General features: G+C 37.2%; 1 protein-coding gene across 2 annotated transcripts in view; it reads left to right on the top strand.

The window, feature by feature from the left end:
- Positions 1–20713, top strand: part of C3H7orf78 (chromosome 3 C7orf78 homolog) — an 86473-nt gene extending 65760 nt beyond the window's left edge. The window contains exons 3-7 of one of the 2 annotated variants that reach the window (XM_065541173.1): positions 2897–3352; positions 5658–5742; positions 6935–7077; positions 9294–9373; positions 19220–19911. In XM_065541173.1, coding sequence (XP_065397245.1) covers positions 2927–3352; positions 5658–5742; positions 6935–7077; positions 9294–9373; positions 19220–19223 — 738 coding nt within the window. In that variant the 5' untranslated portion in view covers positions 2897–2926 and the 3' untranslated portion in view covers positions 19224–19911. Of the gene's footprint in view, positions 1–2896; positions 3353–5657; positions 5743–6934; positions 7078–9293; positions 9374–19219 lie in introns of both variants that reach the window. The other variant, XM_045388879.2, reaches the window with a different exon arrangement.
- Positions 20714–27470: the final 6757 nt, after the last annotated feature.

Raw genomic sequence — 27470 nt, 5'->3', positions numbered from 1 at the left:
CCTATGGGCTCCTAGCCAATCTCGGCCAAGCTAGCCACTTGCTTTCTTCCCCTTCTGTGTCTCAGTTATTTCTCTGTTGAACTCCAGTGTTCTCTACTAGATGTTTTACCTGAAATGTGATAATCTATTTGGTTAAGTTTTGTTTCTTCTGTCTGGAGAAGGCAAGTGCCTGATGCCTCTAGTCAGCATCTTGAACCTGTCTCTACATTCAAGATATTTCTAATTTTTTGATGCAGATATTTATTGCTGTAAACTTCCTTCTTAGAACTTCTTTTGCTGTATCCCATAGGTTTTGGTGTGTGGTATTTCCATTTTCATTTGTTTCAAGAAATTTTAAAATTTTTTCTTTGACTCATTTGTTGTTCAAGAGCATGTTGCTTAATTTCCATGTATTTGTACAGTTTTCAAAGTTCTTTCTGTTATTGATTTCTAGTTTTATTCCACTGTAGTCAGAAAAGATACTTTATATGTTTTTAATCCTTTTTAAATTTGTTTAGACTTGCTTTGTGGCCTAACTTATGAATGCTTTGTGGCCTAACTATCTCTCCAGGATAGATTATCCTGGGGAGAGTTACATTTGTGAATGAGAATAACATATATTCTGTTAGTTACTGGGTGGAATGTTCTGTAAATGTCTGTTAAGTTTATTTGCTCTAGAATGCAGTTTAACTTTGATCCTTCTTCATTGATTTTGTCTAGAAGTTCTGTTTATTTCTAAAAGTGGAATTTTGAGGTCCCTTACTATTATTGTGTTGCTGTCTATCTCTCCCTTTAGATCAAATAATATTTGTTTTATATATTTGGGTGCTCCAGTGCTAGATGCACACATATTTGTTATTGTTATATCTTCTTCCTTAATATACTTCTTAATTATTATGTAATGGCCTTCTTTGTCTCTTTTATATTTTTTTATTTGAAGTCTATTTTATCTGAAATAAGTATAGTTACTTCTGCTTACTTTTGGTTTCCATTTGTATGGAACATCATTTTCCATCCCTTCATTGTCAGTCTGTGTGTGTCTTTACATATGAAGTGAGGTTCTTGTAGGTAGCAAATAATTGAGTCCTTTTTTAATCCGTTCAGTCAGTCTATATTTTTTAATTGGGGAAATTAACTTGTTTACACTGAAGGTTATTATTGACACTTGAAGACATACTCTCTGACTTTGTTCATTGTTTTCTGGTTGTTTCGTGTATCTTTTTTTTTCTTTCTTCCCTTCTCATTGTTTGTTTTGGTTGTTTTCTGTAGTGTTAAACTTTGATTCCTTTCTCTTTTTCATTTGTGTATCTACTGTCATTTTTTTCCTTCTGATTAGTGTGGGGCTTATATTTTATTGAAATCTACCCATTACATGACCTTCTTTCATAAACTGTTTCTTCTCCTTTATTCCTCATTTTGGTTAATCAATTGCAATATATTTGAAACAAAGTCCAAGATATTAGATTTGCTAAGTAGCTCGTAAGAACAACCTCCCTTTCTCATCTTTATGCTACATCTTTGTTGAGGTTTTCTATTATCTCTCACCTAAATTGTTGCTATGTTGGGCTTGGGGTTTTTTTGTTTTGTTTTGTTTTGTTTTTTGGCTTAGCTTTCATTTTTTATTGTGAGGCCACCCTCCATACGCTACCACACTGATCTTTCTGAAATACAAATAACATGCTAACCATTTTCCTGTTTAAAATATTTTATTTATTCCCTTTTGCCTCTTGGATGAATTTAAAACTTCTTAGTGTGGCATAAAAGACTTTTAATACTATAACTCCAATTTTTCTAGTTTTCCCTATCATATCATTTTTCACTGTCTCCTCACCGAGAAGCTATGCTCCTTTTACATGCTTCTTGCTTTTCTCTCAATATGGCATAGCCCATTATAAAATAAAAATATTTATATTAGTATCTGGAAAATAATCCATCATTGCAAAATACTACAAATTTTTGAAAATGGACATTTTCAACTTATCTGAAGAGTAGTTTCCTTTCATTCTTAGTAGTTTCCCTTCATTTACAACTTTAGTATATTGAAAATTAACATTTAGAATTTTGATGATCCTCTATTTTGATGTTATTGTGAAACAACACAAAGTTCTAGCAAAAGACAAGGAAATTCATCCTCATCTCAGGTCCTTATTTCCCAGGAACCAGCATTGTTGTACTATTTCTACTTCACCAAATATATTCTAATTGGTAATTAGCCTTTCCAAGGAGATTTTGAATTCATTGAATCATCCAGTAACATATTGATAATGTCATTAAATCTGAGAAGTGTAATGATGATTTCCATGTCGCTAGTTAGCTGGTCAGCAAAAAAACAAATCCATGATTCTCATCTATAAGTTTCAATAGCAGTAATTACAATGTACTCATGATGGTTTAGGCAGCCATAGATACCCTAGAAATAGGTAATGACAAATTTCACATACTTTCTATTTCTCAGTGAAATGTTATTGCCTTCCTTTACCACCTGGAATGTTTCTATTTACCTTTCAAGATCGGTCCAAATAAAGCTTTTGACATCAAGTCTATTTTCTTGATAAAGCTAGCTGATCAATCTCCTTGCTTCTCATAAAACTTGCAATATCTATCCTATTACACAGGTTCTATTTTTGGATTTTATGTTTGTCTTTTAAGTAGCATCTCAGTTACTTAAGGACATGGATTTTATGTCAACCATTTAAAAAATGACCAGCCCTTAGTACAGCGACTGCTGGGACAAAGGTGCTGAATAAATATTTGCAGCAATGATACTTTTTTCCTTCTCCTCCATACACATTCCCTGTCATTTCTGAGCTTTTCCCTGCTTCATAAATTTTTCAAAAATTAACTTGGCCTGGAGAGAAAATGTTGAGTACACCATTGCTATAGTGACAAGCTTCACCTATTTCCATGTGTGTTGCAGATTCCTCCATGTGAAAACACCCTCCACATAATGTACCATGAGTCTCAGAGAGGCACGAGAGATACGGATATTGCAAAGAGGCTGCAATATCCTTCACATCAGGATCTCAACTCCAAATGGAAAAAAAGTGTTCTGCAACCTCCACAATGTAAAATGAAAGTTAATGTATGGGAAATAAAGCCTCCTGATTTTAGCTACAAACTGTATACATCTTTGAGAATTCCAGAAAGACCATCAAAACCCATTAAGGAAGAAAAAAGGAGGAAAAAAATCAGTTTTCCAGAAACAATGCTTCACTTGCCCAGCATAAGGAATCATCCTAAGGAGGCCATAGCTCCTAAATTTATAACTACATTTCCACGTTTGGATTCACAAAAAGCAAAGTTAATGTTTGTGAAGAGTGGACAGTATCCGAGGGGTGTATATGTCAATCCCAAACCACATGACTTTCGACAGGTACAAAAGAGCATTTGAATAAAAACAATTTAAGATAGATAAGAGGAACTATGTATTATTTTTTATTCATTTCTTAATGAGAAAAACTATTACATATAGGAAAAAGGTATGTGTATATAATGTGTATAATGCTGCCTTTTTTCCCTCACAGAACAATACAATTCACATTTAGCAATAAATGATAGAAGACAGAGGTAAGAACCTGGTTGATTCTGATGAGGTTTAATCTGCCAGGTCAAGTGGCCAACTCTGAGATGGGCTTTCTTAGGTTTCAGGAGAACACGTTGGGTTTAGATATGATTGGAGAACAGATGTCAGTTGCCAGAAGTTTATAACCTAGTAATAATAAAATAAATTTATGGAATAAATTGATGAATGAATGAAAATAGTTAAAAAGGGATATTCTATTATTTTGATGAATTCTTTGGATGATTAATAATTTAAATAATATATGGACAATAATTAGATTTATAATTTAAAAGGGTGATGAAGAATATGGAGATGCAAATAAGGTCAAATATTTATGCAAAACATAATTCCATTAAAATGTGAATATTCTATTCTTAGGTCTATAATTTAGCACATAAACATGATTTGCTAGGCAAAAAGATAAACAGTAGTACAGGATTTAGAAATAGTGAGATAAAAGAATAAGTGTATTCCAGTGAGAAAATACAGAATAGTAGTTAAGAGCATGGCTTCTAAGATCAGAGTATCCCTGTTCTTTTACTTTCTAATAACTTTAGACAAGATACTAAGCCTTTTTCATTATTTATAATGGTGTGTTAATAATGCTACATATTTTTTATGGTTATTTTACTTAATGAACGAAACAATATATGCAAAGCACAACGGAATCTGAAATGCTGAGGCATTCGATGAATGTTAACTCTATGACCTATTAGGATAAAATTTGGAAAATCCAGGGAGCCATAGTCAATAACTCCCTTTACTTATTCAGAGCATCTACATATTTCCATTCATAGTAAATAACATATGTTACCTTTTGGAGATGAGGGAGGTCATTTAAATATTAAATGTTACTGGTTTATATAAATATTTTACTAGGCCAGGAGCAGTGGCTCACACCTGTCATCCCAGCACTTTTGGCAGGCCACAGTGTGAGGATCATGAGGTCAGGAGTTCGAGACCAGCCTAACCAACATGGTGAAACCCCATCTCTACAAAAAATGCAAAAATTAGCCAGATGTGGTGGCATGTGCCTGTAATCCCAGTGACTCGGGAGGCTGAGGCAGGAGAATGGCTTGAACTCGGGAGGCAAAGGTTGCAGTGAGCCAAGATCTCACCTCTGCACTCCAGCTTGGGCGACAGAGTGAGACTCCATCTCAAAAAATAATAATAATAAAATAAATAAATAAATATTTTACTAATAACAGACTTAAAAACTTGAGTAAATGAAATTCAAGGAATAAGGAACATTTTTATTTTAGCTGAATTAACTTGCTTCTATAAACGAGTGGATTGGAGGCAGAGTGTTACAAATTGTGTAACCACCAGATGTCAGTATTGTTACAAAGTAAACCTCAATGAAGACTTTTTGAAATGAACTTGTTCTCATGTTGTATTCAATTAAAGCGTAAAAAATCTTGTATTAGATAATCTCCCTCTTTGGAACTTTTAATATTGTTCTATATACTTGTGGCAGGTAACTCATTAAGAAGATAACCTGTTTAACATCTGCTGCTTGGTACCCTCACTGTTTCGTGCCACGTTTACTTAGCTTTTGAGTAGAGACCTTTGTGATGTTTTATTTGATCAGTTCTTGGAGCAAACAAATTCTATTTCAGTTCAAATTGGTTCACTTAAACCACTAAAATATCTACTTTGTTTATAGCTTATAAAAAGACAATAGTAACTCTACTCCAGGCTTGACAAATTATTTAGCTTTGTTCAACGTTTTTGCTATGTTTCTGAAATAAGTTCAGCTCCAGAAAAATAATATGTAATTCTATGTGTCATAAATTATGATCAAGTTTAAGATTAGGTTGCCAAATTTTGAACAGACTCCCTTAATTCCACACTGCTTAAGATACTAATTCTGATCTCTTCACAAAAGGGTAATTGAAGTACTCCTCTCCACCACAAAAATGAATTGTTTATACACTAAATCTTAGATTATTTTTTCAAATTTTCATAAACAAGTTTTAAATGCTACATTTGAATGCCACAACAAAATTGTCAAAATTACATTTTGCCAAGGAAATATTTAATATTCGGAAAAATCAAATTCCAACAAGAAACAATATGTATTAGTAATATTGCAATCTTTTCTTTACATATCTAGTACCAACCTAGTTTACCAAACTTTGAGACGACTTATGAAAAGGACCCCTTTGGATTAAAGTTTAAATCACAACCCTTAAGTACAGGTAAGCTGTTAAGATGTTATGTTTATTGAAAAAAAAACCTCTCTGCATTATATATTAGTAGTAGTACATGCATAGGCTTAAAACTAAATAGGTGGATATTATTATCACCTTTAATAATGTGGTAAATTTTTTTAATGCCCTTTTAATTATTTGCAACAATACATTTACTTTTCTACCACGACTGTTAATATATTATTAAAGATTATATTTGTAAGTCAATGTGTCATGTATAGAGAACAAATAGAGTGTAATGCTTAAGAGAATAAACTCTGGAGCCCAGCTGTGCAACTTTGAATCTTGGCTTCACTGCCCCAAATAACCTAAACTGTCTGTCTATTGGTGTTCTCATCTGGAAATGCAGATGATAACAACGGAATCTACATCACAGAATTACTGTGAGCATTAAATCTGCTAAAAGCACTTAGTAATGTATTAAAAAGCACATGGAAATAACATATACACATGCATGCTATAATTACTGTTATGGTGCCATTTGTTAAGTGTTAATTCAGAGTTAATTTGAATTATTTTACATTTCTTATTTGGATTAGGATGGATCACATCTGAATGCTATATTTACATATTATAATTATGTATAAATTAAAACAAACAATAAGATGTTAACAGTGATTGTCTCTGGATAGTGAGATCACGGTTACATTTTATTTCCTCTTTTTCAAAATAAGGAGCAAATAATTTTATACCTGTAAAACAAGATAATTTATTTACAAATATTGTCCACATTTTAACCATGTGTTATACTTACAAAAGTGTCATCTAGCTGTGTAATTAAAACGGAACATGTCAACTTTCCTAGTATATGCTATGTGTAACTCACTTTGGTAGAAAAAACCAAAGATACTTTATAAGACCCAGCCCCTGACCTCAAAAATACTTTAAGTAAAACATAAGATAGAATGCAAAATATACCATCCAATAGGAGATACTTTAGAAAGACGGGTCCAGAGAAATAAAACTTGGGATTGGAATTGGAGTTTGAAGAAAGACAAATTTAACTCCAGCGGGACTGGCAGAAAGAACAAGAAAAGTTTTGTTTAGATTTTCCTCTATAATTATCCAGCGACTTACCACTCCTGGGTCCTGATCTCCAAAACTGATACGATATCTGAGAAATATCATGAACAAAGACACGTCTTGTTGCTAAGCCTCTCATTTGTCTTCGTATCTCTAGTATATGGGTACCAATTACCAAAAGATGATAAACAGAAGAATACTACAAAAAGATTTATCACCCACAAGCATCGTGAATGCACCTGGGATTCAAAACTAATTTTGACAAAAGCCCCATGGCCTGTTAGATCTGCTTCATATACAGTGAGTTTGACTTTCTCTATAGCTGTTGGAAAATGTCTCCAGCACTGTTGTCGACAATTGCTTTAGTGCAGGAGTTTTTTATTTGTTGTAGTATAAAATATGTTTCTGTCTTTAAAAATAAAGCATATAGCCGATGCTTTTTTTTGAAATACAAATAGTGGATTATCTAGAATTTTGGATTTTCTTTTCTTTTCTTTCTAGATCCTGATAAAAGAATAAGTGTATTCTAGTGGGAAAATACAGAATATTAGTTAAGAGCATGGCTTCTGAGATCAGAGTATTCCTGTTCTTTTACTTTCTAATAACTTCAGACAAGATACTAAGTCTTTTTTCATTATTTATAATGTGGGTTATAATTTATAATTATAATAAATTATTATAAAAGCTAAAAGCACTTAGTAATGTATTAAAAAGCACATGGAAATAACATACACACATGCCTGCTATAATTACTGTTATGGTACCATTTGTTAAGTGTTAATTCAGAGTTAATTTGTATTATTTTACATTTCTTATTTGAATTAGGATGGATCACATCTGAATGCTATATTATAAATTAGCATTTCTAATAATGCTACATACTTTTTATGGTTATTTTAAGTAATAGCTATAGTAGAATAAGGTGTTGATGAAAGAGGCCAAACTCTGTAAAATATGTGAAGAGATTTAGTCTGAGCCAAATTGATGACCATGACCTGTAACAAAGTCTCAGGAGGTTCTGAGAACATGTGGCCCGAGGTGGTTAGTTTACAGCTTGACTTTGTACATTTTAGGGAGACAGAAGTTACAGGCAAAGACATAAATCAATACATATAAGGTATACATTTGTTTGGCCTGGAAATGAAGGACATCTCAAAGCTTGGAGGCTTCCAGGTCATAAGTAGATTTGATGCAGGGCGGGTAAGCCCCAAAACTGGGGCATAGCCGGGAACATTCTTGGCTTCACCCAAGAAAGAATTCAAGGGTGGGCCTGTGGTGTTAGATGGCATCTTCTATTGAGTACAGCAGCAGCAGAGGTACTGCTCCTTGTGAAGCAGGACTCCCCACAGGCAGCGCGCTCCGCGCAGCAGCTCAGGGGCAGTTCTGCTGTCATATTTACACCCACTTTTAATTACACGCAAATTAAGGGGTGGGTTATCCAGAAATTCCTAGAAAAGAAGTGTTTCCTTCCAGATGTTGCCACAGCAATGGTATACTGTCATGACACTGGTGGGGCTGTCTCATGGAGAAACGCTTTCAATGCCTCTTCCCTATTTCAACCAGTCTTCCATCTGGTCTGGAGTGCAGTCCCGCCTCCTACCTCAGATTCAAAGATTCCCCAATTGGCAATTGGCTGAAAGAGTTAAGCTGTGTCTGTTAAGTCAGCTTGAGTTAAGGTAAAGAGTAGGGGTTGTGGAAGTCAAGGTTCTTGTCATGTAATCGAAGACTCCAGGTAGCGGGCTTCAGAGACAATAGATGTGAAGGTCTCTTCTCAGACCCTAAAAGATATGAGACTGTCTGCAAAAGAGAGACAGCTTTGCAGGGCCATTTTGAAAGATGCCAAAAAAGTGTATTTTGGGGGTAAAATACTTTTATTTCCTCCAGGGCCTGCTATCTGTCATGTGATGCTACACTAGAGTCAGGTTGAAATTGGTATCTTATTGCTGCAAAGAGCTGTTTGTTTTGTTAGTTAGTCTTGAGATCTGTTTTAATGTTAATGCTGGTGAGTCGTGCCTGAGTTCCAAAGGGAGGAGGGTATAATGAGCCATGTCCCACCTTCTCACGTTCTCTTCCCATCAGGGTCTGAACTTCTTTTTCAGGTTTCTTTGTGTCCCCTCATTCATGAAGGGGGTCCATTCATTTGATTAGGGGGCCTTAGAATTTTATTTTTGTTTTACAAAGGCTTAAATATTGTAAGAAATGTTTCCCAAATTTCCTCTTATCTCATTGGAAATCATGAGAAGTTTAGAGAATGACACTCACGTGAGAAGGCCTGAAAAGACAGCTCTGTGATACACTCATAGAAAAAAATGTTGAGAGCACATACTTTTATCCTGGCTGAAATTCTGCCCTAGTCACATAAGGATGCTTCCCTTTATGTCTAAGCAGAACGAGATGTGAATCTGGAATACAGATACACTTTTAAAGCAAAGATTATTAAATAGCAAATTTTAACAAGTAATTAAAGTTAATACATGTCTGCTTTTACTAACTTCCTTTGTACCACTTTCCTTCAGAGACATAGAAGGCAACGTGATGCGTACAGTGCATTTATGGATCGTGTGGAAGAAAAGTTTACAAAGATATGCAAGAGCAGGTGGGCAAAAAAATTAGGATTTGTTGTTAAATACTTACATTAACTCTTTAATATTACTATTCAATTTCTGTTTTAAATAAAACATATTTTATCATATAAGTGCTCTACCGTCATAGGAACTGTAGGTGAAATAGTTGCATGGTGCTTAACTGTTTTAAGTGGAGCCTGAAAAAATCCTGTCCCATTAACAATATATTTAAGAATTTCATTGCAACCTATTTCCTAGGTGCATAATCACCTCTCACAGCTCTCTTTATTCACATGTCAATGTCATCTCTGAGAAGTGGGGAGGAGGACAGATTAATGTAACAGAGTTTGGGCTTTGAGTTTGATGAAATAAGTTCAAATTAAGAGTAATCCACCTATAATTTGTGATCTTGGATGATTTGCTTAAATTTTCTGATCCTATTTTCTCAGGTTTTTGGAGAATTAAGATGACATATATAAACTGCTGGCACAGTTCCTCATATCTTCTTGATTCAATTATTACTATTATTAATGATAATATAGAGATATGGCCTTGCATGACCATGGAAAAGTAACATATTACCTGTGGCTTAGTTTTCTCATCTGTAGAATGACAGTAATAATAGTACCAACTTTGCAGAGTTACTATTGAAATGGCTGCATTGTCTGGGGAATTACCCATGGTTCATTGCCTGGCATTGAGAAAGAATTCAGGACACAGACACATGTGGGTGAGTTAAGGAGCAGAAAGATTAATAGAAGAAAGGAGAAAGGAGAGCAGCTCCTTTCCAGAGAGAGAGAAACGTTGGAAAAAGGGGAAGGCAGGCCTACTGCAGCAGATTTTATAGGCAGGTTGGAGGAGGCAGTGTCTGTTTTAAATAGAGCCCACAGATTGATTCGATCAGATATGACATTTACATAGCCTAAGGGAAGGCTGGCCACTCCACCTTAATCTTATTATGCAAATGGACTCTCCACTTGACCAGAGGCCATCTTGTCTGCTCCTTACTGTACGGGTGGCTGGCAAAGGAAGGGATGATGGAGCCACCATTTTGAACATGCCTGGTCCCAGGTAGTTATTTCCTATGGAATTCACCTGTGGAAGCTTCTAGCTTGCTTGTCTGTGTCTGCAGCTCAATTTTACAGGCTGCTTTTTGTTAGGAAATGATTTGGGGCTGCTTTTCATTAAAAAGAAAAACCTGGCCAGGCATGGTGGCTCATGCCTGTAATTCCAACACTTTGGGAGGCCAAGGTGGGTAAATCACGAGGTCAGGAGTTTGAGAACAGCCTGACCAACATGGTGAAACCCTGTCTCTACTAAAAATACAAAAAATTAGCTGGTTGTAGTGTTGGACGCCTGTAATGCCAGCTACTCAGGTGGCTGAGGCAGGAGAATCGCTTGAACCTGGGAGGCAGAGGTTGCAGTGAGCCGAGATTGCGCCACTACACTCCAACCCGGGTGACAGAGTGAGACTCTGTCTCAAAAAATAGAAGAACCTTACCAAAGCCTCCCATGCCCTATTTGCCTAAGTAATTTTTTCTTAACTCCTGTATCACTATGAATAATCGAAGTTTGTATTTGTGAAGCAATTGGAACATAGCACATGACACTTAGTAATTGCTATCTAAGTATTTTATGAATAACAATTCAAAAGTATGTATTTGTTGTGTACAAAATAACACATATATAATGCCTAGGGACTAATGAAGTCAAGAGCTTTCTGAAAGATGAGAGAGGCTACTCAGTAAGATTAATTTTCAGATTTTTATGAGGGAGTACACAGAGTGAACAGTCAGCAGACAGCTATCTTTAGGAGGACCACATGACAGATGAATATAAAAAGAGTAGATATGTGACCAGAAAGCTGTCGCCAAATGGACAAGAATTTGTTTTAAGTGGTGGGTACAGGGTCATCCTACTAATGATTTAGGATGTAGATTTATCCTTTCAAAGTTTACAAAATGGTTACTTTAAATTGCAAACATCCTGCTGTACATATATAAAATTCTTGTTTCCTGTAGCATAGTGGGAGCTTCTCCTCTATAATTGATGTGCTGGAGCTTGGTAACTGGTGGCTCAACATAAAAGAAAATGACATGGTAGTCCATCACCAAAAGTTTCTTTTGTTGTTGCTTTATTGTTTGTTTGTTTGTTTTTGAGATGGAGTCTCACTCTGTCACTCAGGCTGGAGTGCCGTGGTGTGATCTCGGCTTACAGCAACCTCCACCTCCCAGGTTCAAATGAATCTCCTGCCTCAGCCTCCCAAGTAGTTGGGATTACAGGTTCCCATCACCACATCTGCCTAATTTTTTATTTTTAGTAGAGATGGGGTTTCGCCATGTTGGCCAGGCTGAACTCAGGTGATCAACCTGCCTCGGCCTCCAAAAGTGCTGGGATTACAGGCGTGAGCCACAGCACCCAGCCACCAAAAGTTTCTTTTCTTTTTTTTTTCTTTGAAATGGAGTCTCATTCTGTTGCCCAGGCTGGAGTGCAGTGGCTCGATCTCAGTTCACTGCAAGCTTCACCTCCCCGGTTCACGCCATTCTCCTGCCTCAGCCTCCCGAGTAGCTGGGATTACAGGTGCCTGCCACCACGCCTGGCTAAATTTTTGTGTTTTTAGTAGAGATGAGGTTTCACTGTGTTAGCCAGGGTGGTCTCGATATCCTGACCTCGTGATCCACCTGACTTGGCCCCCACAAAGTGCTGGGATTACAGGTGTGAGCCACCGCGCTGGGCCCACAGCCACCAAAAGTTTCTTAAAGTGGTTACAGAAAATCATATATCATTACTGCTGCCTGTAACACTGTGAATTCATGGCCTCTAGCCTCAGTCAGAACTTCAACTTTCCTAGGTGTCACTGGGAAGCATACTTCAAAAGCAAATCTACCTCAGTATTTCACAGGCTTCTCAAAATAGAAATGTTTTCTTCTGAAGTTGTAGTTCCTCTTATTTTTTCATTTTTAAAAAATATTTGATATATTTAGCAAACAGAGCCCTGTGAAGGTTCAAATAAAATGGCTTTATTTTTCTCAAATCATGAATTTTAAATATGCTGTGTTGGATCTCCCTCCCCTCAGCTTGAGAACAACTTTGGCAGAGTCTATAGATTTTCAATACTTCATTTGTACTAGCCCTGTCATTTCTGTAATTTAAACTCACATTCAGCCATGAAAAAGCTATGTAAGTCAATTTAAAATTTTTCTGTAATTTAAGATTATGTTCAGCCATGAAAAATTCAGGATAAGAAATATATATGACTTGTATTTCACATCGTGCATAAAGAAAAAAATTCATGTGGATTACAGACCTAAATGTGAAAGGAAAATAATAACATTTCTGCAATACATTTGGAGAATTAAATGATATATTTAAAAGAACCATAAAAGCACTTTTAAAGAAAAAAAGTATTGAATGTTCTACTTGAACATTAAAACTACAAACTTCCATCAAAATACATCATTAGGAGAGTAAATAGGCAGACAGAGAGCTTAGAGAAAATATGTGCTACTCATATAAGCAAGAAAATGGTTTATATTAATAATATATAAAGAACTCATGCAAATAAATAAGAAATAGGCATGTAATTCAATGGAAAATAACAGGAGGCTGGGCATGGTGGTTCACTCCTGTAATTCCAACACTGGTAGGCCAAAGTGGGAGGAACTCTTGAGCCCAGGAGTCTGAGACCAGCATGGACAACATTAGGAAATCCTGTCTCTACAAAACGTTTAAAAAATTAGCCAGATGTGGTGGTACACACCTGTGGTCCCAGCTACATGAGAGGCTGAGGCAGGAGATTTACTTGAGCCCAGAAGGTTGAGGCTGCACTGTTCCCTCCACTGCGTTCAAGCCTGGGTGACAGAGCAAGACCCTGTCTCAAAGAAAAGGAGGGAGAGAGGAAGGAAGGAAGAAAGGAAGGAAGGACGGAAGGAAGGAAGGAAGGAAGGAAGGAAGGAAGGAAGGAAGGAAGGAAGGAAGGAAGGAAACAGACTTCATACAAGAAGATCTCTAAATGACAAAACATGAAAATGTGTTCCTCTTCATGAGTAGTCAAGGAAACATGCAGTAAGATGCACAATGGACTACTATTGCACACCCACCGAAATAGCTAAAATAAAAAGATAAACAACAGGAAGCATAGGTGTATTCGTCCATTTTCACACTGCTGATTAAGACATAACCAAGACTGAGCAATTTACGAAAGAAAGAGGTTTATTGTACTTACAGTTCCACATGGCTAGGGAGACCTCACAATCATGGTGGAAGGCAAGGAGGAGCAAGCCACATCTTATGTGGATGGCAGGAGACAAAAAGAGGGCTTGTGCAGGGAAACTCTTGTGTTTAAAAACATCAGATCTCATGAGACCCATTCACTATCACAAGAACAGCATGGGAAAGACCCATCCCCATGATTCAATTAGCTCCCACTGGGTCCTTCCCACAACATGTGGGAATTCAGGATAAGATTTGGGTGGAGACACAGCCAAACCATATCATTCCACCTCTGGCACCTCCCAAATCTCATGTCCTCACATTTCAAAACCAATCATGCCTTCCCAACAGTCCCCCAAAGTTTTAACTCATTTCAGCATTAACTCAAAAGTCTACAGTCCAACATCTCATCTGAAACAAAGCAAGTCCCTTCTGCTTATAAGGCTGTAAAATCAACAGCAAGGTAGTTACTTCCTAGATACAATGGGGGTACAGGCATTGGGTAAATACAGCAATTCCAAATGGGAGAAATTGGCCAAAACAAAAGGGATACATGCCCCATGCAAGTCTGAAATCCAGCACAGCAGTCAAACCTTGAAGCTCCAAATGATCTCCTCTGACTCCATGTTTCACATCCAGGTCACACTGACACAAGAGATGAGTTCCCATGGACTTGGGCAGTTCCACCCCTGTGGCTTTGCAGGATACAGCCTCCTTCCCAGCTGCCTTCATGGGCTGGTGTTAAGTGTCTGTGGCTTTTCCAGGCACACAGTGCAAGCTGTCAGTGGATCTACCATTCTGGGGTCTGTAGGACAGTGGCCCTCTTTTCAGAGCTCCAATAGTTGGTGCCCCAGTGGGGACTCTGTGTGGGGGCTCTGACAGCAAATTACCCTTCTGCAATGCCTTAGCAGAGGTTCTCCATGAGGACCCCATCCCTACAGCAAACTTCTGCTTGGGCATCCAGATGTTTCCCTACATCTTCTGAAATCTAGTCGGAGGTTCCCAAACCTCAGTTCTTGACTTCTGTGCACTTACAGGCTTAACACCATGTGGAAGCTGCCAAGGCTTGAGGCTTGCACACTCTGAAGTCATGGCCCGGGCTCTATGTTGGCCCCTTCCAGCCATGGCTGGAGCAGCTGGGACATAAGGCACCAAGTCCCTAGGCTGCACACAGCATGGTGACCCTGGGCCTGGCCCACAAAACCATTTCTTCCTCCTAGGCCTCTGGGCCTGTGATGGGAAGGGCTGCCACAAAGGTCTCAGAGACATTTCCCTCATTGTCTTGGGGCTTAACATTCAGTTCATCACTACTTATGCAGATTTCTGCAGCCAGGTTGAATTTCTCCTCAGAAAATGGGTTTTTCTTTTCTATCGCATTGTCGGGCTGCAAATTTTCTGAACTTTTATGCTTTGCTTCCCTTATAAAACTGAATGTCCTTAACAGCACCCAAGTCACGTCTTAAATGCTTAGCTGCTTAGAAATTTCTTCTGCCAGATGCCCTAAATTATCGCTCTCAAGTTCAAAGTTCCACAAATCTCTAGGCCAGGGGCAAAATGCTGCCAGTCTCTTGGCTAAAACATGAGGCTTTAGCTCATGTTTTAGATGAGGCTTCAACAAGTTCCTCATCTCCATCTGAGACCACCTCAGCCAGGACTTTATTGTTCATATCGCTATCAGCACTTTGGTCAAAGCCATTCAACAAGTCTCTAGGAATTTCCAAGCTTTTGCACATTTTACTGTCTTCTTCTGAGCCCTCCAAACTGTTCCAACCCCTGCCTGTTAGCCAGTTCCAAAGTCACTTCCACATTTTCAGGTATCTGTTCAGCAACACCCCAGTCTACTGGTACCAGTTTACTGTATTAGTTCGTTTTCACACTGCTGATAAAGACATACCCAAGACTGAGCTATTTACAAAAGAAACAGGTTTATTGGACTTACAGTTCCACATGACGGGAGAGGCTTCACAATCATGGCAGAAGGTGAAAGGCACATCTCACATGCCAGCAGACAAGAGAACAGAGCTTGTGCAGGCAAACTCCATTTTTAAAGCCATCAGACCTCGTGAGACTCATTCACTATTACAAGAACAGCACAGGAAAAACCTGCCCCCATAATTCAATACTCCCCCCCACTGGGTTTCTCCAATGGCACATGGGAATTGTGGGAGTTACAATTCAAGATGAGATTTGGGTGGGGATACAGCCAAACCATATCAATAGGCAAGGGTGTAGAGCAATTAGAACTCCTATACACTGCTTGAGGGGGAAGAATTGGGACAAGTACTTTGGAAAAATATTTTGCAATATATTCTAAAGTTGAATGTATACATACATATAACCTATGACACAAAATTCCATTATAAATGCTGTATACTTAGCTGATATATACGATATATTTGTATGCACTAAAAGATATATATAGGAATGCTTATAGCAGAATTACTTGTGATAACCTTTACATTAGAGACAAGCCCAATGCCAATAAATAATAGAATGGATACATCAAGTGTGTTGTATTTATACAATAGATTATACAGCAAAGAAAATGAACAAAATGTTGCTATATACAAGTAATGGGGATGAGTTTCACAAACACACCTAGGAGTTTTTTAAAAGCCAGATGCTATATATATGTACAACATATATATATACACACATATCTGTACATACTGTATTATTATTCCATTTGTATAAAGGAAAACTCTTGTCTATGTGTAAGAAATCAGGATGTTGACTTCCTTTGGTTTGAAGGGAAGGAGTACAATAACCTTCTGGGTCCTGGAAATGTAGTATTTTCTGACCTTGATGTTGGTTACATAGATGCATTCACTTTGTGATACTCCATAGAAATATTTATTTAATATCTATGCACTATTACATGTATATGTAAAACTTTAATAATTTTTTTAATTGGGAGATTCTTTGTAATTGTTTTAAATTTCAAAAAGAAGGAAAGAAAGCCTCATTCATTCTAAATTAACATTCTAATCTCACATCCAATTCAAAATTTCTTTGCTGTTTTCAACAAAAGCCTGCCCTGTAGCTCCGGGATCTGGGGAAGAGAATGTTGTCTCTTGTTTCTCTCTTTCTGCACCTGTCTCAATCACACTCCATTGCTTCTTGGTCTGCCTTTTATCTCCAAGGTGTTGGTGTCCAGAGGAGAAATGGAAGAAACAGGGGCAAAAAGCCCAGGTAACAGAGACTACTGTAATCAGCCATGACATCCTCTGTGTGGCTGATGTCCAAATAGTGACTGGCTTGTGGAGGACATTTTTGCACATTATTCTCTGTGCTAGACAGAGGCCTCATTTGGCACAGTCTCTGAGAACAACATCCAGTAACTTGCCCTAAGTCCCTGCCTCAGCCCACTACCTCTTATAGGTCTGATAAGAGGCACCTTATCATCGGTGGGATTACTCACAAGATGGCTGGAGCTCATCAATTTCATTAAATCAGTGTGTTTACAGAACCCTCCATAGAGCTCACCAAATGGCATGAGTACAGAAGACCCCCGTTTTCCTTTCCCCTTTCCCTCACATTGTGAGCCACCTATTTTTGCATCTCTAGATAAGAAGTAGACAGGATGCTTTATAATCAAATGCACATCCTTAAAACCTCTTGGGGACATAATATGAAACCACTCCTCTACCAGGAGCTCCCAAAACATCTTGTACTAAAGGGCTCCACAGGTGGTCGTTGCAGTTCTGTAGCTCAGCAAGCGTTCATCCAGAACAAGCCTGCTGGTTTCCTTCACTCATATGCACCCTTAATCTTTATAAATGATAATTCTGAGCATTCACAAATTGGCTTTGCAGGGATTACCTTATTTTTTCCTTTCTCACAGAAATCAGAAATGGGTATTCCTCAGGGCTTTCCCCCAAGGGTAATGATGCCTCCTTTAAAAAGCAAAGCCTTCAGGGTTGGGCCCAGTGGCTCACACCTGTAATCCCATCAGTTTGGGAGGCCAAGGCAGGCAGATCACGAGATCAGTAGGTCAAGACCATCCTGGCTAACACAATGAAACCCCGTCTCTACTAAAAATACAAAAAATTAGCCAGGCATGGTGATGGGTGCCTGTAGTCCCAGCCACTCAGGAGGCTGAGGCAGGAGAATGGCGTGAACCCTGGAGGCGGAGCTTGCAGTGAGCCAAGATTTCACCACTGCACTCCAGCCTGGGCAACAGAGTGAGACTCTGTCTTAAAAAAGAAAAAAAAAAAAGCCTTCAGGTGTTTGATTGTTCAATTCCTTAATTTGTACTGAAGAGAGGGTGATAGTAGGTGGTCTGGCCTATTTACCTTTTAAAAAGCCCCATAGGGATAGAACTTCTAGCAGTTTCTTGATGGTGTTACCAAAACACCAGGGGTTTAGTCTAGGTCCTGCTGCTCACCACACAGAAAGGCAATCACTGAGACATGAGTATTGCCAAGGAAGAAGGCTTTAATCAGGTGCTGCAGTCAAGAAGATGGGAGCTCAGGCTCAAATCCATCTCTCTGACCAACTAAACCTATGGGTTTATATAACATTCTTCTATAGAAAGAAATGTAACAATATGTAAGAAAACAGAAACTAGGGAGGGGCAAGGATGCAATCATGATGAATGAGGGCTCCAGACTTCTCATTGTTAGGATGTCATGATCTGGTGAGTTTCAGTTCTTGGAAACCTTTTTAAGAGGCCTGAAGGTCCTTTCCTGAGGAAGGAACTCAGATAAAACAAATGTAAGCTTCAAGCTTTAAGACCAGAAAGGTCAATTTCTACGTGCATCAGAAAGAACAGTCTATGGGATTATTGGGTTGGTTTCAATGGAACATAGGAGTTTATATAAAGGAAAACTCTTATCCATGTATAAGAAATCAGGAAATTGACTTCCTTTGGTTTGAAGGAACCAACCTGTCTCCTAGTGTTAGCTTTGAGGATTTTCCCCCATTTCAAGACAACAGGAAACACATCCCATTTCCACATCCTTTAAAAACTTGTAGTACTTCTCTAAAGGCGCTCCTACCTCCCCTCACCTAAGTGAGAAGCCTCATTGTAATGCTTCCCTGCACTATTCTACCCTACTGGTGCTAATACAGAAGGAAAAGTGGAATTGTGTAAGACAGGATGTATTTAGAAGTCCTTAGTTTTTGCAGCATTTAATTGGCATTTATAAATCAAACTCAGTAATGTGCAATCATTTTCATAGGCATAACCTCACTCAATTGTCTTCAGACCATGCACTGTTTAGTCAGGTATTATTATTATTATTGGAGACAATTGTTATTGTTGTTATAATTTTATAAGCTTGGAAACTAAAGTCTTCACTGGGAACTTAATGTTAACATCACTTATTCAAGATGGCACTCCAAAACACCTTGTACTGTTGCCCTCAGTTGCAATGTGGATGCTTTCTGATAAGTACGAAAAATACATTTGACTATTTGGCCAACAGAGTATAGTTCTACTTCCACATCATAGTTCTAGTCATGTTCCACCATTCTTTTTTGTTATCATGCCTTTATAAGCTTGGTTTTAGTTATTTCAATAGTGAATAAGAGGATTAAGCAAATGACATCTAGCATTTGCAGCCAAGTTTCTGATCTCAGGAGTGACCTATCAGGTAAGTCTCACCCTTTATAGAAGCTGATTCAGTGAATTCTGCTCACACATTTCTCTTTTGTTCATTTAGATAACTGATGGACCAAAACAGCATAGGGCTTCCTGAACTCTGGCCTGAATGTTCATCTCCCTTGCATTTCCCAGTGAGAACATGAATGAGTTCTGGCACCTTCCTGGATTCTGCGGAAATCTGCACTCTCTCAGAGGCTTGAGAAAGTGCTAAAACAACAAAGGAAAGTTGCATAATTTGAAATTCCCTTGTTACCACATGGATCAGAATCCAATCATCAGGCTTTTGATTTAGTCTGTGAAAGTTAGATCTTGCAACTATGAGTGGAAATGCTGATAATGTTGTGCTTTCTGTTAATGTCCAAAGTTAAAGAGATGCTGTAGTCTCAGGTAAAACTAATGTAAGACAAATAAACAACAATAATGCTTACTAATTTTGACTACCACGTTTCTCTAAGGCCAAAGATTGCAAATTTTATCTGTTTGTATCCTTCATAGAAATAAGAATTCTCTGGATATAGCATATATTCTACTAAAGGATGACTGTTACACTGTGTGGGAAAGTAATACTTAAAAATCAAATATTTTTACTTTAAAAAACACAGAACAAGGTAGCAACCACAGTTGAAGTCATTCAAATATAAATGGGGCACTTTCCCAGGAGATGTCATCCAAAGACAAAAAAAAAAAAGGCAAGTTTAATTCATGACACAGTGAAGTTCTTCTATGGTTTAAATTGTTCCTAGAAATAGATTTTATTTCAGGAATCATTGGATGTCAGATGGTTAGTGATAGAGTTTATTTCTGAAAAAAAAAAGAGTATATGTATGAGCTTTGTGTTCACATATACAAGGTGGCATAGGCTGAAACAATCAACATTTACTTAGTATGTTTATGGTATATTGATATCAATATTTGAATCTTCATTTTTTCAGTTTTTTCTAATACACTTTAAGAAGCTTCTCTGAGACACTCCACTATATCAAAAGAGAGAAGATCTCCAAGTAACAGAAATACTAAATGTCCTTCTTAATGATCATCAGGCTTGGGGAACTTATAGTTCCAACTAGAAGGAAAGGTCTCTCTTTTAACATGTTAAAATACTTTTCTAAATTTTTGTTTAAACATTTTAAGGGAAAGAAAACAAATGACTTGAAACTTCTTTGTTTTTGATCAAGATTTGATGATTATAATTTAAAATTAATAAAAGGGGAGGGTAGGATTTAATACTATTGCCAGTTTTATCGAATGGATTATCCTATCACCTTTCCAATTTCAATATGAAAGCTACTGAAATAAAGGCAAGTGAGTATTTAATAGCTCTGTTTACATAAGCAACATTAAGTGGAAAGATGAGGCAATGAAATTAAATCATTTCCCAAAGGATATTTTGCATAATTTAAGTTCCCTGGAATTTTAATGTGTAATTCATGAAAAGAAATGTGCTCTTTAGAAAAATAAATGCAGCAAAACTGGATTAAATAAATCAGATACCTGAATTTACTCAGCTTATGTGACAAGAAAGGCTGAAATGCCCCAGGACTTAGTCCTAGGCCTGATCTCTTTCCTATCTATATACACTCTCTTGGTAATCGCATCTTTTTTTTTTTTTTTTTTTTAGAGACAGGGTCTTTCTTGCCCAGGCTGGAGTACAGTGACACAGTGGCCCATTGTAAACTCCTGGCTTTGATTCTCCCATCTCAGCCTCCTAATGTCATTCATTCCTATTGGTTTAAATGTCACCAATCAGATGTTCACACCCAAGACTTCCTAATATATATATACCCAGTACTGAAACATCTTCCGAACTCCAGACTCTTAGTTGCTTACCTGGGACAACTTACTTGACATATCCCCATGATCTCTTATTAGACATTCTCTCAAACTCACCAGATCCAAAATTTAACACTGATATTATTTGCCAATCCCTGCACAGTCTTATCTCAGTTAATAGCAATTCCATTCTTACACTTGCTAGGGCAAAAAATAAAAATAAAATGGAGACATCCTTTTTTTCATTTTTTTATCTCACAGCCTATAAGCTGTTATATCATGAGCCCAACACGTTTCTGCTGCCTCTAGTAAATACATCGGTCCAAACCCTGTCAGCTTTTGCTTTAATTATTACAATAGCCTCCGATCTACAGGTCCCCTGGAGGTGACACCCACCTCAGTCTATCCTCATCACAACAGCAGAGTTGTCTGTCTGACTTTTTTAAAATGCAATTTTTATCATATTATTCTTCTGCTTAGAACCCTCCAGTGTCTTTACATCTTAAGCCAAAGTTCTTCTAATGCCCTTCATTATGTAGTCCTGGTTATTTCTCTGTGCTCATCTCCAACTACCCTTCTCCAATCACTGGGCTTCTCCAACTAATAGAGAAACCTCATGAAAGAAAGGATTTTATCGTGTGTTCGCTGTTGTGTCCCAGTGCCAAGGAGAGTAGCTGATGTACAGTATATGCTCAGAAATAGTTTTCAACGAATGACTTCACTCAAATAGTCTGAGAGCTGTATAAAGTACAGATGACTTCGTTATTGATTCCCACTCCGGGGAGCCCACAAAAATCAAAGTCATCCACTAGCAGTTGAAGAGAACTAAGTTTGATTGCTAGGTAAGAACTAACTTTTATTTACAAATTACATACATCTGTGGAGTCATATGCACTTCCACTGTTTTGCATGTCAGGAATGTTAAAAGTTTAAGATTCTTGTTCATTGCACTTGAAATGGAAATACCACCCCATGAGGTAAAAAATGAAACTTTTAAGGAAATACTTTCACTTAAATTATTGGTAAGTCTATGCCTTTTCATCAGAGCCAGACAAACATCAGCTTAACTTTAAGGCTTGCTGAGAACATTAATGATTAGCTGCTCAGAGCAGCATGAAATAAATAGCCTACATTAACATAAAACTGTAATATCTATGCTCACATCCTTGTAAACAATAGATAACAGGAATCTATAAACTTTTGGTTACGTTTATCTTTGTGTACTGTTCGTGAATTCTGGATTAAAAAGTGACTTTCAGAACAATATTAGACTATGTCATAGCTTGATTTAAGGAAAATATCATGCTGTTAGTTAACAGAAAACGGCAGTAAAAGCCAAGCTAATTTAATGTTATTATATGTTTGTAATATAATAAGGACTTACCTGCATCAAAGTATAATTTTTGGAAAGTAAGACTATAACTTTCATGTATATTATTTTTTGAAAATGAAATCTTTTAAGCCTTCTAAAATATCTGTTAAGCCGGGTACGGTGGCTCACGCCTGTAATCCCAACATTTTGGGAGGCCAAGACAGGCAGATCACTTGAGGTCAGGAATTCAAGACCAGCCTGGCTAACATGATGAAACCCGATTCTACTTAAAAGTACAAAAATCAGCTGGGCGTGGTGGCCTGTGCCTCTAAACCCAGCTACTCAGGAGGCTGAGGAGGACAACTGCTTGAACCTGGGAGATGGAGGTTGCAGTGAGCCAAGATCATGCCACTGCATTCCAGCCTGCACAACAGAGTGAGACTCTGTCTCAAAACAAACAAACAAACTAACTAACTAACTAACTAACATCTATTAAATCACTAACCTGAACACATAGAAAAGATTTATAATTCTTTAATGAGGGAATCAAGAAAATAAGAAAGGTGGATAAAGGGCCATTTTGAAGTTCTGGGTATTTGTACCCTTATTTAAAAAATGTTTTTATGGGCTTCCTAGGTTATTTACAAAGCTGCTTATCTTTCAAGACAATAAAATCATAACCGATGGAATTATCCTCTCTACCAGAGAGAAATCATTTGCATTCCTACCGGAATGAAATCTACCACATAACATATAATTTTACAGAGTCAGGAACTTAGTTAATGGCAAACAGTGAGTCATACAGAGCTGCATTCCTTTAAACCAGCACCATCAAATGGAAGTATAATTTAAGCCACTATGTGATTTGAAATTCTCTATAGGTACATTAAAAAGTGAAAATAATTTTAACAAAAAAATTATGTAACTCAATATATCAAGAATATTCTCAGCCAGGTGCAGTGGTGCACGCCTGTAATCCCAACACTTTGGGAGGCTGAGGCGGGTGGATTACCTGAGGTCAGGGGTTCAAGACCAGCCTGGCCAACATGGTGAAACTCCAACTCTACTAAAAATACAAACATTAGCCAGTCATGGTGGCAGGTGCCTGTAGTCCCAGCTACCCTGGAGGCTGAGACAGGAGGATCACTTGAACTTGGGAGGCAGAGGTTCAGTGAGCCGAGATCTTGCCACTGCACTCCTGCCTGCGTGACAGAGCAAGACTCCGTCTCAAAGAGAAAAACAAACAAACAAACAAACAAAAAAAAAAAAAACCCCTCATTTTAACATGTAATATAACAAATTATGAGGTATTTTACATTCTTATTTTCTACTGAGATTCTTTGTTCATTGTATTAAAAATGGAAATTGTATTTGTACTCCAAAATTTTACCCTTGAACCACATCTACTTCTGACTAGCCACATTTCAAGTGCTCAATAACCACATATGGTCAATGGCTACCATATCGGACAGTGTAGCTCTAAATAATTTGATATTAATTGGATGGGCTTATTAACCAGTTCCCCAGGTCCATGTTGAAAGGTCATGCTGTACTTCATTGGCCTTATCTCCAAGCGTTTGGTGATTTTTAAAAATATTTTCAACAACAAATTTTAGTCTTTTTCATTGGATCCCAGGATATTAGATGACAGTAAATACCTGTAGAATCTTTCTACAGCTTTATTTCATTTAGCAAAATAAATGTGTCTTTCAAAAAGTTATTTTGAAGACATTTTTGTCAATCAGGTATATTATGTTGCTTAAACTTTTAGTTAATGATTCTTTACATTATAATTGAACTCTTCTAACAATAACCATCATAGCACAGATAATAACTAAGATATATTGAAGATTATTGTGAGACAGCTATTCTTAACTTATATATATTCATCATCTAATTTAATTCTCACAAAAACTCTCTAAAATAATATTACCATTTTAGAGACGGGGAGGTTAAGAGAGTTTACATAACTTGCCAAAGGCTACACAGCTTGTAAAGAAGACCTAGATATAAAATCCAGGCTTATTAACTACAAAGCCTGAGCTAGTAAGCACTATGCTATATGCAGAGATTACTTCACCGTCAACTCTTCCAACCCACATCTATCAGATTTAAACATTTGCTATACAAATTAATATTAAAGTTGGGGCACAGTGGCTCATGCCTGTAATCCCAGCACTTTGGGAAGCTGAGATGGGAGGATCACGAGGTCAGGAGTTCAAGACCAGCCTGGCCAGCATGGTGAAACCCTGTCTCTACTAAAAAATACCAAAACATTAGACGGGTATGGTGGCATGCCCTTGTAGTCCCAGTTACTCGGGAGGCTGAGGCAGGAGAACTGCTTGAACCTGGCAGGCAGAGGTTGCAGTGAGCCCAGATCGCACCACTGCACTCCAACCTGGGCAACAGAGCAAGACTCCGTCTCAAAAAAACAAAAACAAAAACAAATTAATATTAAGGATTCAGGCCAGGTGCAGTGGCTCACACCTATAATCTCAGCACTTCTGGATGCCAAGGCAGGAGGATCACTTGAGCGCAGGAATTCAAGACCACCCTGGGCAACATAGCAAGACTCCTTCTCTACAAAAAAACTTTAAAATTAGCCAGGTGTAGTGGTATACACCTGTAGTTCCAGCTACTGGGGAGGCTGAGGCTGGATAGCTTGAACCCAGGGGTTTCAAGGCTGCAGTGAGTCCTGATCGCACCATTGCACTCCATCTTGGGTGATAGAGGGAGATCCTGTCTCTAAAAAAAAAATTCATCATATGAGCAAAGGTTTTTCGACTGTTTCTTTACAATAGATACATGATTTTTCTGTTTTCCAGAATGAACAGCAAGAATTTATTTTAAAATGTTTTCTGACTAAAACTGTCATCAATAGTTAAAACATTACTAAGGGAGAGAAGTGCTAATATTAAAAATTTTGTAGTGGAATAAAATTCAGCACTTTTGTTCTCTCAGTACTATTTTGTAGGTTTGACTTGTAAATTGCTCTTATTTGACAGATGGAAAAGAGAGGGAACTAATTCTTATTCTCATTATAAAAAATACAATTCTGAAGGCTTTTTAAATTGAAAAGGAAATAGAAATTGAAATAGAATCGAAGTAGAAAAAGCTCCTTGCTTAATGGTTTTGAAAGGTAAAAGTCTTCTTGAGGAAATGTGGCCAAGGGCAATAAACGTGGCCTCATAACAATAGTTTGACCTTTTTTCTCTTTTCCTATTTTTGATTATAAAATAGGGATTAATATTTTTGGATGAACGTGTAGTAAGAATTGCCTGTAGACTTTTCTTTTTCTGGTACTTCCTAAGATAAAAACACTTTCAATTAGTAATTCAATATATTTAGTGGCTATTAGTCTATTCAAGTTTTTTTTATCTTTTACTAATTTTGTCACTTTACATTTTTAAATCATTTGTCCATTTAGTTTGGTTTTCTAATGTATTATCAAATTATTATACTACTAACAACTTGATATTTCATTATGTCTTTTATATCTTTCATTATTTCATTTACTAATACTTCATTCTGTGTTTTGTTTACATATACATTCTTACTAATCATCAATCTGTTCAAATGCAAGTCTAGCTCGCTAATCTTTTTGAAAAATAACTTTCAGTTGTGGAAATTACCTCTCTGTTTTCCATTTCCTTTCCGTGACATTATCTTTATTTTCCCTTATTTCATGTTTTGTTCTTTGTCTGTGTTGTGGTTCTTTTTCTACCTGCTTTATTTGAAGGTTTAGATAATTAATATTCTTTTTTTTTCTATCTAAACATTGTTTTCAAACCATGTATTTACCTTTAGTTATTGCTATAGTAGCTTTGAATTATCTTCTCAAATGCACGGTAAACATTCTATAATGGTACATAATAGTTTCCTAGATCCACATGCTGCATTGATCTAGTATTCTTTATTTCTTTCAAATGCTTGTCCACTCAAAGGGAAAAATTGCTCAATAACTTGAACTTGCGTAATTTATTCATTTCACCGCAGATTCCTGTTGAAGGAAAATATTCTGTTTTCTTTCCAAAGTCGTGATATTTTTTCTAGCAATTTGACACTAGTTTTCTCAAGAAGTGAGGAAGAAAACATAAATGTTAAGAATTGAGAAAAGTTTTAAAAAGTAAAATCATGTGAAAGAGATACATCCTCTTCAAAGGGCAAGAGCAAACTGTAAGTTGAACTGCCATCAGTCTTCTCAGGTTTTATTGCTAAATACATAATTTCCAACTGCTCTTTTAAGTCATAAAAGTAAATTTTAAAAAAAAATTGTTCATTATGATACTAATTTTGTTCAAACAATGCATACGTATATACAAAACTAAAAAAGATATAGATGAAAATAAAGTGATTATGTCAGCAAATAATTTTTCTTTTCTTTTTCTTTCTTTCTTTTTTTTTTTTTTTTTTTTTTGAGACGGAGTCTCGCTCTATTGCCCAGGCTGGAGTGCAGTGGCTTGGTCTCGGCTCACTGCAATCTCCGCCTCCCAGGTTCACACCATTCTCCTGCCTCAGCCTCCCGAGTAGCTGGGACTACAGGCACCTGCCACCCGCCCTGCTAATTTTTTGTATTTTTAGCAGAGACGAGGTTTCACCGTGTTAGACAGGATGGTCTCGATCTCCCGACCTCGTGCTCCGCCTGCCTCGGCCTCCCAAAGTGCTGGGATTACAGGCATGAGCCACCGTGCCCAGCCCATAATTTTTCTTTACCCTTTTATTTTCTAAATTTTCTTCAATCAATATTGTTACTTCAGCAACTAAAACTGAAACAACAATAAATGCTAATAAATAATGCTAACAAAAATTAAAACAATTCCTCTTAAAAACAAACTTGTGGCCAGGTGCAGTGGCTCAACGTCTGTAATCCCAGCACTTTGGAAGGCTGAGGTGGGCAGATCACTTGAGTCCAGAAGTTTGAAACCAGCCTGGGAAACATGAGAAAACCCCGTCTCTACTAAAAATACAAAATTAGCCAGGTGTGGTGACACTTGCCTGTAGTCCCAGGTACTCACGAGGCAAGTTAAGAGGATCACCTGAGCCCCGGAAGTCAAGGCCACAGTGGGCTGTGATCACACCACTGCACTCCAGTCTGGGCAAGAGAGTGAGACCCTGCCTAAAAAAAAATAAAAAATAAAAGATAAAAACTTGTACCATGGCTTATCCCTTTAGAATTTTTGCCCAAATGTTCTGATATATATACATTTTAAAAATCAAATTGCATATA

The sequence above is a fragment of the Macaca fascicularis genome, chromosome 3 (assembly GCF_037993035.2).
Source record: "Macaca fascicularis isolate 582-1 chromosome 3, T2T-MFA8v1.1".
Taxonomy (NCBI): domain Eukaryota; kingdom Metazoa; phylum Chordata; class Mammalia; order Primates; family Cercopithecidae; genus Macaca; species Macaca fascicularis.
Note: the sequence above shows the minus strand (reverse complement) of the source record. Positions and strands in the feature narration are given on the sequence as shown.